The sequence below is a fragment of the Barbus barbus genome (genome assembly GCF_936440315.1).
Source record: "Barbus barbus genome assembly, chromosome: 1".
Lineage (NCBI taxonomy): Eukaryota > Metazoa > Chordata > Actinopteri > Cypriniformes > Cyprinidae > Barbus > Barbus barbus.
In genome coordinates this window covers 8,638,128-8,650,854 of record NC_136729.1, presented here as the reverse complement: position 1 = coordinate 8,650,854, position 12,727 = coordinate 8,638,128, and the positions used below count along the sequence as shown (strand labels likewise).

At 34.9% G+C, this 12,727-nt stretch overlaps 1 protein-coding gene across 1 annotated transcript; it reads right to left on the bottom strand.

Annotated features, from left to right (window-relative positions):
* Positions 1-938: 938 nt before the first annotated feature.
* Positions 939-12,431, bottom strand: LOC306868758 (uncharacterized protein). The gene is made up of 15 exons (XM_079415094.1): positions 12,290-12,431; positions 11,570-11,673; positions 11,000-11,098; positions 8,075-8,173; positions 7,738-7,842; positions 6,081-6,179; positions 5,029-5,127; positions 4,845-4,943; positions 4,646-4,744; positions 3,661-3,759; positions 3,472-3,570; positions 3,251-3,346; positions 2,958-3,102; positions 1,743-1,874; positions 939-1,362 (listed from the first exon to the last, which is right to left on the bottom strand). Exons 1-15 carry the CDS (start codon positions 12,327-12,329, stop codon positions 1,301-1,303), a joined length of 1,476 nt encoding a protein of 491 aa, XP_079271220.1. The 5' UTR covers positions 12,330-12,431; the 3' UTR covers positions 939-1,300.
* Between the last annotated feature and the right edge of the window lie 296 nt (positions 12,432-12,727).

Sequence of the window (12,727 nt, the reverse complement as noted above, 5' to 3'; positions counted from 1 at the left end):
ACTTCCCCCCCCCAGACATCACAACAAAATGGCAGCTTCCACAGGAAGTGATGTGGCGGTTGTTTTAAAAACCTGCTTGACCTAGATAAGGGTTTGATTGTACGGAGTGTGAACCTGGAAATTTAACTGCAACAAGGTTTGTGGAAAATTTGTGGAAAAATAAATATAATTATCACATGTATTGTATGTCCTGACCTTTTGTTTTGTTTTTTTAGAAAAATTATGTTCTAGGGAAAACTATAAGAAGTCAAAAGTAGAAAAGAACACAGCAGTAATTTAGACTAAACAAACAAAAACTCCATAACTGTTTCCTGGTGTGTATACAGATGTTAATTTGCCGGCAATACTCAGTACACGTGAAATGGGTGTGTTTGTAGGTCCAAGTTTATAGAGTCAACAGGTTAACCTGTGACATGATACATTTAATATAACTTCCGATGTTCATTAATGTTTATTTCATGCAGTAACAAGTAGTAAAGTAGAAAATATGTTTGGTTCACGTGTGCTCTGCGTTGCGGCTGGAAATGAGGCACTACAGGGATCTGTCGCACTTCATTAAAAAGTGACAAAACTATTTATTGTTTGAATTTCGTAAAAAAGTGACCGAATTTTAAAGCTAGGACCAGAATTTTTTTATATCAAAAGTAACTAAGCTTGGAAAAAAAACAAACAAAAAAAAAGTCAACCCAGCCCTAATCTGCATAAAAATACTGCAGTGGTTTATTCTCTTAATTTTACACCTTAATTTTAAAATTGCACCTTCTTTCTTTTGTTCATATAATAACATTTGCACATACAAAAAAAGTTTGGGCCTTTCAGTCTTGCAAATCCCATAATGATCAGGATGATCACACACATTTAAACACACATAAAACATGTGCGTTACCCAGTATCCTGAGCAATGCAGCTGTATTAGTATTGTCTTTGTTTCTAGTCTTAAAAATAACAATTACAGAAGAAAAGCTGCAACTACAAATCAATAAAGGACAGAAAGACATGCATAACTGTAAAAATGAACCTGAAATTCACCATGACCAAAAATTTTATGGCTTGGTGAGAGAGAGAGAGAACAAAAAATTACCTGTTCTCCTAAAAAAAAAGAGCTCTGTCATATTTTCTCAATATGAATGGTTCCACAGAAACACATGGTTTCAATCCAAAGTCATGTTTGCTGTAAATATTTGCTCTTGGTGTGAACAGGCTAAGTTTTCTTCTCAGTCACATCACTGAGGTTTTTGAAGAGCATCCAATCTCCTGGTTTGTATGTCCTCAGTCTAGATCTTTCTCAATAAATCTCACATTACATTGTAGAGCATTTTTTGGCAGAGGACGGATCCGCATTTGCCTGCTGTCGCATGCTTTCTGTTTGGAAGAAAAAAAAAGTTAGAAAAGAGGGAAGGTAAAGCAAGGTTGTGTAGACCGTGAAACTATAAAAAAATAAATATACTCAATAGCTCTGATCCAAAACCCAGAAAGTTTTCTTGCTGCTTACAATCATCTAAGGCATAATGGCATGCAAAACTTTAGTTGGTCACATACATGAAAAGACAGACATATAAAGTTATATGTCTTGGTCAGAATAATAACCTAACTAATAATGACAAAAAATACATGCAATTCTGCCAACAAGATTTTAATTTGGCTGCCTTTGAGTCTGAAATGCACATATGATGCATAGATAGACATCACAGTGGGTTTAGAAACAGACCTTATACACATATGAACTGTAATGCTGAATTCACCTGCCAAATCAATCCTTGAGATTCCAGTCAGACCTTCATACAAGCTCTTGATGGGGTTTTCTCCAGCGGTGATCACTCCGTGCAGCCAGATGAGCAGCATCCTGTGCCCGTGCTCCTTGTAGCTCTTTGTACCTTTTAAAGTTCAGAGCTTGTCATCACAATGACAGGTTATCTTATCACACTAAACACGCTGGGGCTGCAATACATTTGGGAAAATGGTGCAAATTGAAGGCTAGTGTAACTGTATGAGTAATAGTGCTGAGGAATACAATGGCTCTTAGGGGTGTTGGTTTCTGATTTAGAATTCAAAGTTAAGCAAACTGCTTTACACTATTACTATGTTTACTGGCTCATGTGATGAACCTATTTTCCTTAGTGTAATAAAAACAGCATGTCTTCAGAAAACTTCGGAGAAATGTCTATTTCCAAACCTCATATATTCAGACATTTTGTATTTTTGTACATATTTTTGGCATTTTCAGGAAAGCATTTATAGCCCCATTAAGAAAAGTTGTTTACTTCTAATAAAATAATAAATCCATTTGTATTTCCCCATTTATAATTATTACATTTTAAAGGGTTACATAGAATACAATATTGCTTTAATTTAAATCATATTCTAACTAAAAAAATCATAGAGTCAGTATGTTTTTTTATTTCTTTTTTGTTTGCATTTATTTCTTAAAAATACAGTAAAACAGTAAAATTGTAAAATATTACAATTAAATAACTTTTCTATTTGAATAAGTTTAAAAATGTAATTTATTCCTGTGATGCAAAGCTGAATTTTCAGCATCATTACTCCAGTCTTCAGTGTCACATGATCCTTCAGAAATCATTCTAATATGCTGATTTGCTGATCAAGAAACATTTATTATTATCAATGTTGAAAAGAGTTGTGCATTTTTTGTAAAGACCATGAATCATTTTTAGGATTCTTTGACAAATATAAAGATACATACACACACACATATATATATATACATATACATATATATATATATATTTATTTATTTTTTACCTAATCACAACAACCCAATTGCAGTTTGATTGAGATTAATTGGAATGCACAATGAAAAAAACATGATTTTTGAAAGTAATCTATCTTTGCAAATAAACTCTTCATATTATATATAAATAATATTTTTTATACATTATATATATATAAATATTTTTTTTAAAGATGCACTCAGCAGATTATGTTAAATGACGTACCTGTCCATTGGTGCTCTATGGCTCGAATATGTGCATCTGAGAACTTCCAGTGCCGAGCCATTGTTTTCCACTCGCCTGGTTTGAGATATTTGGAGGCAAGTTTCCACAGGACCGATCGGATATGTTTGGTCTCGTGTCGATGATCTTGCTTAAAGGTAAGACTCGTTCCCACCAAAGAGCCAGAGTCACTCGTCACATTTTCCTAGAAAGCAAATTAACACATTTAAAATCTTTAATATTCAAATAATGACATCTGAATCAATTAATTTCAGCTTAATATACACTGAACATACCTTCTCCCATTTGTAAAATCTGTCAGCTTTGATAATCATGTCAACGACATTCACATGGTTGCCTCGTGCTGCAACATCCAGTGACGTCTTTCCCTGCTGTAACATTTGAAGTAAATATCTTTTGTTCCATTGTTTGATCACAAGTGTAAATATGAAAATATGATCAACCACAATATGAAAATTGATCAACCACACTCAAGTATGCCAACAGTAATTTGCACCTTGTCGAGCTGATTGAGGTTGACTCCAGATAGCAGGATCATCTCAGCGATGTTCTGCCGTCCGTGTTCTGCTGCTATGTGCAAAGCAGTTTGAAGCCACTGTGAGGAACAATTGTTGATGAATGAATGAGGAAACCATTTCCTTTATCAGTGAAATCATGACTGCATTTGTAAATGTGAAACACTCACATTGTCAAAGATGTCCAGGTCGCATCCCGCATCGATAAGATCCTTGACTATTCCTGTGGAGTTGTTGAGTACTGCCAAGTGCAGAGCTGAAGTATGTTGCTGGTAAGAAAAAGGTCTGTAAATACTTCAGGTTTTCTGAAGAGTAAAACTTAAAATTGTAAAATTTCTGATGTTTTAGCTCCTGACTCGCGAATCAGGTACATTTTCAAATGTGCCCAAATTATGCACTCCACATTATGATCTTACTAAAATTAATTCTCACATCAGTGTATTTTTTTTTCTTTAAGAGCCGTTAACGTTGTCTGGATGTGGCCTTAGATGCGTGCATGCATGTGTATTTGCTGCCCAGCTAACAAAGAATGTCCTCAGAACTTTAGCTCACATTCTGGAAAGTTTCTAACAGTTTATGAACAAGTAACGTTAAAAGAATGTTCATTCAAAATGTCTAATAATGTTCTGAAAATGTTAGTACAAAACTTTATGGAACTATTTCTGAAACATTGCAGTGGGATGTTAACCTAAGATGGTTTATAGAACATTCAAAAGTAACATTCCCATAATTTTTGCAAAATAATGAAATGTAACAATCCCCATAATGTTGCCTTTAACACTGAAATTTGGACAGGAATAAATCCACAAAATACTTGTCCCAAATAGTGCTTTTGTCATGCTCTTAATGGAAAAAACAGATGAATGATGTAGTTAAACTTCCGGTAGCTGTGCTCTGTATAATATTATGTCTTAAACATGTCTGTAACATAATCAAGATGGTCTTGTACCTATACTGTACATATAGGTGTTTGTATATCTGTTATGCAGAGCATTATTATTGGACACTGCTAACAGAGAATCCAGCAAATTAGTTGTTTTCAATGGGCATGCCATTGCCTTAGTGAATTTTTCCCCTTAACATTCTCTCATGTTCTACAGTAAATTAACTATCAAAAATATAAAAAGCAAGTAAGCTGGGGTTTTTAGTACTCACTGTGTCTACTGAATCTAGATTGATCCCAGCCTGTACCAGCAGTTTGACCTCTCTTCCTGAGCCATGCTGGGCCACCAGATGAAGAGCCGTCCTGTTACTCTATAAGAAACACTTTACTGTGTGCTTTAACTTGTACTGAAAGTTGAAAACCACATTAGTTATTATACAGACTGATGATAGTATAAAACAATGTCCTCACGTGAGTAAGTTCATTGACACTGCAGCCAGCCTCCAGCAAGAGTCTGATACATTCATAATGCCCTCCCTCAGCTGCCAAATGTAAAGCCGTCATGCCCTCCTGATAAAAGATCACAATGTGAAGCAAATAACACCAAAACCAAAATAAACTCTTATAAATTCACACAAAAATGGGATCTACTTACAATGTTTTTTTCATCAATGCTCTCCCCGGTCTCCATGATCTTCTGTAGGACATCACTATGGCCTTGCTTAGCTGCCAAACGCAGTGCAGTGTTTTCCTCCTGCTGTTCATGAACATCATTTTAGTGCTGCACCAGTGTTTGATATTTCTTTTTCCTTTGCTATTGCCAATTTTTTCCATTCTTTGTATGTTTTTGTTTTGGTTAAAGTATCAAAGTAGGGCAGGTGATGCATCAACTGTAGCATGCTGAATGTGTTTAGTTTTGTCTTTTTCTTTTGTAGTTAGGTCAAGATTTATACATTTGTAGTTGATTTGTTTTCTATTTTGACGATTTCTTTGGAACCTCTGAATTTGGCACCATTCTGTATCGCTTTTCTCTTTTGTTTGTATATAAATTAGTGCTGTGAAATGATTAAACGCGACTAATAACATCCAAAATAAAGGTTTTTGTTTACATGATATATGTGTGTGTTCTGTGTATATTATATATATATATATAGTCACATAAAGCATATATTTTGGAAATATTTACATGCATATACATTTCTATTCTTATATTTTATATTATATATAAACAATTTTCTTATATATAAACATGCATGTGTTTGTATGTATATATATATATATATATATATATATATATATATATATATATATATATATATATATATATATATACACATACATAAATAAATATACACCGCACACACACATATATCATGTAAACAAAACTTTTATTTTGGATGCGATTAATCGTTTGACAGCACTAATATAAATACTTTTTATCATGTTGCAATTTAGATTTTTTTTGTTTAACCTCACATGGCACATTTGATGTCAGCAACACTGATTAAAATAAAAATTCAGTGCCACACCACTCACGTCTAAAGTTTTTATTTGGATCACATTGACAAGTTCTTAGAAGAAACGTTAATCTGAAAACTTTGGCTCGGTTTGCCCTCTACTTTGGCATTTTAAACCTAGTAGTACAGAAAATTTAATTAGCACACACTGAGGGGCGTCTGTGCACCCGTGACTCTTTCTGTCCCTCACCTTGTCCTTGAGGTCATGAGCACAGCCCATACCAATGAGAAACTCCACCACCTCCAGGTGTCCATGCTCTGCGGCCAAATGAAATGCTGTCTTACCTGACTGACACAGCAGATGGACACACGTTAGAAAGGACATAATGTGCTACACTCTTTAAAATAAATGGTTGCAACGGGGGTTTCGTAGCAATGCAATAGAAGAACTATTTTTGGTTCCTCAAAGAACCATTCTGTGGACAGTTCTTAGAATAATCTCTCTTTTTCTTAATGTTAAGAATACTTTAATAATCCGAAGAACCTATTTCCATTATAAAGAGCCTTTTGTGTAACAGGAAGATTTATTTCTGTCATTATTTCAATGGGTAAAAAACATGCTGAAAAAAAAAAACAAAAAAACAATAGAAACCATCACAGAAATTCCATTACAAATACCATTACAAACAAACCATTACAAACAAATTGAAAAATGGTTTCCTGTAGTGTGTTTTGGGATATGTTCCATTATGATTTAGTGGTTTTACCAAGCCACCAAGAGAAGGCAACCAATTACCAGTAGGGACCAACAGGGTCCATTACAGTTTCCATTAAAACCAATACAATTCCCTTTATAACAAGTAAAACCATTACAAATTCTCTGATGGTTTCTATTGTTTTTTTCAGCAGGGACGTTTGGACAAAGCACAATGAAACTACTTGAGAATATTGATTGTGTGATATTCGTATTATTAATCTACTTTGCAGGCATAAATCTAATCATAAGCTCATGTGTAATAAGTAGCACAATTCACAACAACTGCAAATAGTTAAATCAGTGTCTTAAAGGGGTCATCATAAATGTCCATAAACATAAATCCGATGACCCCTTTAAGACAACATGACATCAAAACTGACCCTGTTGACATTCATATTAATGTCCCACAATCATACTGACTGTGCACGATTCTTTTATTTTCTTCACCTCTGAATTGAATTTCTAACCAAGGCAGAGAAAAATAATATTAGCAAATCAATCCACACAAACAAATGATTCAATAAACTTCTCGTGGATAACATTTTTACCTGTCCTACTGTTTACAAATTACATTTGAATTATATGAAGCTATTTGTCCTTTCTGATGCTTAACAGCTCCTGTTCACTGTCTGCTTTATAAGTCAACAAAACTCTTCCTTAAGACAATTCCTTCCTTAAAGCCATTCCTTGAAAATGTTTAACTGGTGTTTGCATGAACACTTTGCAATCATCACAGTCGTTATCAGTCTCTCCGATGAAAAACATGTATCTTCTACTTTCTACTTTGAATCAATGCATAAAACTGAGCCTCAAAAGACTAAATCTTTTTTTTTAAAGCGTCAGCAATGTGGAAGAAAACACCAAAAATTTTCGGAAAGTGCCATGAGATCAAAATGTAAGCAAACATAACCTTAAACAAATTCTGTCAAACTGACTACCTCCTTCAACACACCCACAAAGCTGATCTTACATATTTGTATCAAATTAAGTTGTTCTTGTAGTTGCAATACAATGGAAAACAAAACCCATTCTGTCCATAAACTTTGTCTGGGCTCAAGTTTGTAGCAGGGAACTGAGGGTACAATTCTGTGTAATAAAAGACATTACACTTTAAGATCATGGGCACATTGGCAAAACATGAGATTCTCACCTTGTCGACTTTATTAAGCTGCACGTTTTCCAGATCTTCCATAATATACTCCAAAATACTGATGTGACCCCTCTGGGCAGCACAGTGCAAGAGATTCAAGCCATTCTGAAAGACAAAAAGACAGTTCAGTCAGTGAGACGCATTGAAATGTGAATGTAGCCTGAATGTAGGCCAGTACACACATCAGTCTCATTTGTATTGGTTAGTGGTCTTTAAAGAACGGCTTCAGAACGCTATTCGTCAAGGGCACAGTCAACCGTGAGAGAGCGGAGCACATCGAGTGTTCAGATAAAAGATATCTGAAACTTGACAAGGATTTTTGCCAATAGAGTCTTACTTTGTTTTCACAGGTGAGCTTTGCACCAGTTGAGACAAGGATCTTCAGGATTGAGAGGTGACCAAACCATGCCGCCAAGAGCAGAGCATTCATCCCGAACTGGAAAACAAAAGAATGTATACATAGTCACATGACTTTTGAAAAACAGTATTAGCCTAAAGTGACACATGATTAACAATTGTATTCCAGTTATGAGTTTACCAGACAGTAGAACCTTCTACTAGGACATGGGTTTGATTCCAAGGGAATAAACATTCTGATAAAATGTATTGCTTGCCTGAATGTATTGCTGTAAGTCACTTAAAAGTGTCCACCAAATGCATAAATGTACAAATTTTAATAATGGAGCTAAATTGACTTTTTTCACCAAAAGTACAGTGATGTGAATAAGTGTTGGCCCCCTTCCTGATTTTTTTTTTTTTTTTTGCATGTTTGTCACACTTTAATGTTTCAGATCATCAAACAAATTTAAATATTAATCAAAGATAACAAGTAAACACAACATGCAGTTCTTAAATGAAGGGAAAACAAAACCCAAACCCACATGGCCCTGTGTGAAAAAGTGGCCGGCCGACCAAAATTACCCCAAGAGCGCAGCGACGACTCATCCAAGAGGTCACAAAAGACCCCACAACAACATCTAAAGAACTGCAGGCCTCACTTGCCTCAGTTAAGGTCAGTGTTCATGACTCCACCATAAGAAAGAGACTGGGCAAAAATGGCCTGCATGGCAGAGTTCCAAGACGAAAACCGCTGCTGAGCAAAAAGAACTTAAAGGCTCGTCTCAGTTGCCAGAAAACATCTTGATGATCCCCAAGACTTTTGGGAAAATACTCTGTGGACTGACGAGACAAAAGTTTAACTTTTTGGAAGGTGTGTGTCCCATTACATCTGGCGTAAAAGTAACACAGCATTTCAGAAAAAGAACATCATACCAACAGTAAAATATGGTGGTGGTAGTGTGATGGTCTGGGGCTGTTTTGCTGCTTCAGGACCTGGAAGACTTGCTGTGATAAATGGAACCATGAATTCAGCTGTCAACCAAAAAATCCTGAAGGACAATGTCCGGCCATCTGTTCGTGATCTCAAGCTGAAGCGAACATGGGTTCTGCAGCAGGACAATGATCCAAAACACACCAGCAAATCCACCTCTGAATGGCTGAAGAAAAACAAAATGAAGACTTTGGAGTGGCCTAGTCAAAGTCCTGACCTGAATCCTATTGAGATGCTGTGGCATGATCTTAAAAAGGCGGTTCATGCTCGAAAACCCTCCAATGTGGCTGAATTACAACAATTCTGCCAAGATGAGTGGGCCAAAATGCCTCCACAGCGCTGTAACAGACTCATTGCAAGTTATCGCAAACGCTTGATTGCAGTTGTTGCTGCTAAGGGTGGCCCAACCAGTTATTAGGTTTAGGGGGGCAAGCACTTTTTCACACAGGGCCACGTGGGTTTGGCTTTTGTTTTCCCTTCATAATGAAAAACTTCATTCAAAAACTGCATGTCGTGTTTACTTGTGTTATCTTTTATTAATATTTAAATTTGTTTGATGATCTGAAACATTAAAGTGTGACAAACATGCAAAAAAAAAAAAAAAATCAAGAAGGGGGCCAACACTTTTTCACACCACTGTATATGAAATGACATAGTGAGACATTATATGTACTTCATCAAAATCTTTTATAAATAGCATGTTTTTAATATTTAAATTTTCTGTAAAATTTTATATAAAATAAAACTGCATGTGTTATAATTAATTGAATCATGCCAACGATACAAATTTTTGAGGGACTACATGGGAAATTTGTATTTTAAAATGAAAGGCACTCCACAGGACCATTTATGTGAACTGCAAATACAAAAAGGCAAAACAAAAATGTTGACCATTTAGAGCATCGAAGAAGATATACACTTTCACTTACACATTAACATTAATTTTAATCTTAAATTAAATTGACGTTTTAATTATCCCTTGCGTTTCATGGCCACTCTTTGGTGTCAGTGTGAAAAGTTGCGCACAATTTTTTTTTTTTACCAAATGCATGTGGAAAGACAAATTCTTTGGCATCCTATAATTTATCTAAAAATATTTATTTTAAAAAGCATTTTTTAGATTCTTTTTACATTTCATTTTCTGTATATATATTTTAAAATCACTTAAATATTATGTAAATTATTAAATATATAACAAATTTATAAATATATAAATTTCCTACCATAAATGCATCAAAACTTAATTTTTGATTAGTAATATGCATAGCTAAGAACTTCATTTGGACAACTTTAAAAGCGATTTTCTCAATATTTAGATTTTTTTGCACCCTCAGATTCCAGATTTTCAAATAGTTGTATCTCGGCCAAATATTGTCCTATCCTAACAAACCATACATCAATGGAAAGTGTATTTATTCAGCTGTATGCTTATGTATAAATTTATAAACACTTAAGACAGGTTTTGTGGTCCAGGGTCACATATGAAAAAATATACACTATAAACTAATTGTAACATCATAGTAGGAGTATTTATGTAAACTGCAAAAAAAAAAAAAAACTTTCACTTATACATCTACATAAATTTAACTCTAAAATTGAATCATATCATCTTAAAAAAAAATCCAGGCACATATTAGTCAACTACTCAATTATCTAAAAAAGTTCTGCCTTGCATTTCAGGGCCACTCTTTGTCTCTTCAGTCATTGTTGGTGTAAGAAGCACATAGCCTCCAGTAATTTACAGGCCACATGGTGAACAAACAGCCGCCCCTTAAAGATTTATTCAGTGGAGCAGTATTTCACTTGTACTTTTACAGTAAATAAACACAGACAGAATATAAAATATTCAGCCTAAAATGCAACTAAATTTGAACCTGTTCACTGTTTATTCACACAGTTTGGCAGCGCTCAAACAAAATGCATGACACGTACGCTGTCCATATCATCCACCTCCATGTCGTGGTCCAGCAGCAGACGCACTGCCTGCTCACTGCCAGCTCCTGCTGCCCAGTGCAAGGCCTTACGGTCCATCTGTAAATCCAGAATTACATGGAAAAATTAAACAGCCACACTGACTCAAGAGCCATTGTCATGGTTTTAGATGATAAATACAAATAATCTACATAAATAATGGTAAAACAAAGGTCATATCCTGTGCTAACATCCACAACATGTGCATTTCCGTCTCTCTGGTGCATAACTGGGAACAACAAAACATTCCAAGCGGAGAAATTGGCATGGTGGATGGCAACAAAACTTTCTCTGACACAGCTTCGTGTACATTCAGCATGCTTTGCTCAGCTTTCTTCACCGTGCCACCATGTTTAGAAGTGTACATCATAGTTTATTTGGTTATTTGAATGAATATGTATTTATTATATAATATATTCATAAACATCTTTTACTAGAAAGACTGCTTTAGACCGTCTATTATACTGCACAATCTATTCCTTGCATGTAGCTTTGCATTGTTCATATGTTTCTATATTGGTTTTATCTCACCTTATTTTTGACTTTGATGTCCACCCCTCTTCTGATGAGCTCCTGCATTCTCTCCGTGTCGTTCCTCTTCGCAGCATCATGAAACTCCTTCTCTGAGCGAAGCACTGGATAAGAGTGGCAGGTGACAGGAGTACAAACATCAGCAGGATCCATGATTGTCCACATGCATCAACAGTATTCACATCTAATGTTTTTCATCACTTTTTAGAGACATGCAATTATCCCACAATTTAAAAAATTTATACAATTACAAAATCAGCAGGATCAATGATTGTCCACATGCATCAACAATATCGATATCTAATGTTTCTTATTTTTATAGATCATTTCAATCTAGGTTTTAGATTTGATTCTACACCATTCTATTCAAATACATAAAGATTAAGGATTGATAACTGATTTGATTTAACTGATCTATCTACACTGCAAAAAATACTTTTGTCTTGTTTCCAGCCCAAATATCTAAAAATTCTTAAAATCAAGAAGGATTTTCTAGACAAGTAAAAATACTTTTTCCCCCTCAGTATGTCAAAATTAAGTGAGTTTTTAAATAAGATTATTTTGCTTGTTTCTTTAGTCTTATATAACAACATTTTTTATTAATAACTATTAATTGGCCACAGTTAGTTTTATGAGCCATATAATACATTGAGATGATGAATATTTTATCCATTGAATATATTTCTCACTATTTTTTATTTTCAGTATTTTAAGACTCACAAATATCGTCTTCAGACACCAGTCCGTCTTCCATCATCATCAGTCGATGGTGTGTTATGTCTCCGATGTGCGCATCTTCTGATATACGTCTACATTTTCATCTTTTGATGCGATGTTGGGCTGTGTTTCTGAACGCTTCTCACACAGCCGAGCTTCGGGAAATGACTCCCTGCTGAAGTGAACGAGCTCATGAATATTAATTAGGCCATGCTGACGTTTCCGCGTGTTCTTCCAATGATACGGATGTGCTTATAAATATTAATTAGATTATGCTGAAGTCATTTCCAATGGTGTCAACGTTGCTTCAGTTATGAGTAATTAAACATATTCCCTATCGCCATCTGGGTAAATACTGTGACAGACAGCAGATCAGTCATTTTTATGGCATCATATACAGTTAAAGCTAAGCATTTTCTTCCTGAAATGAACATACAAGAA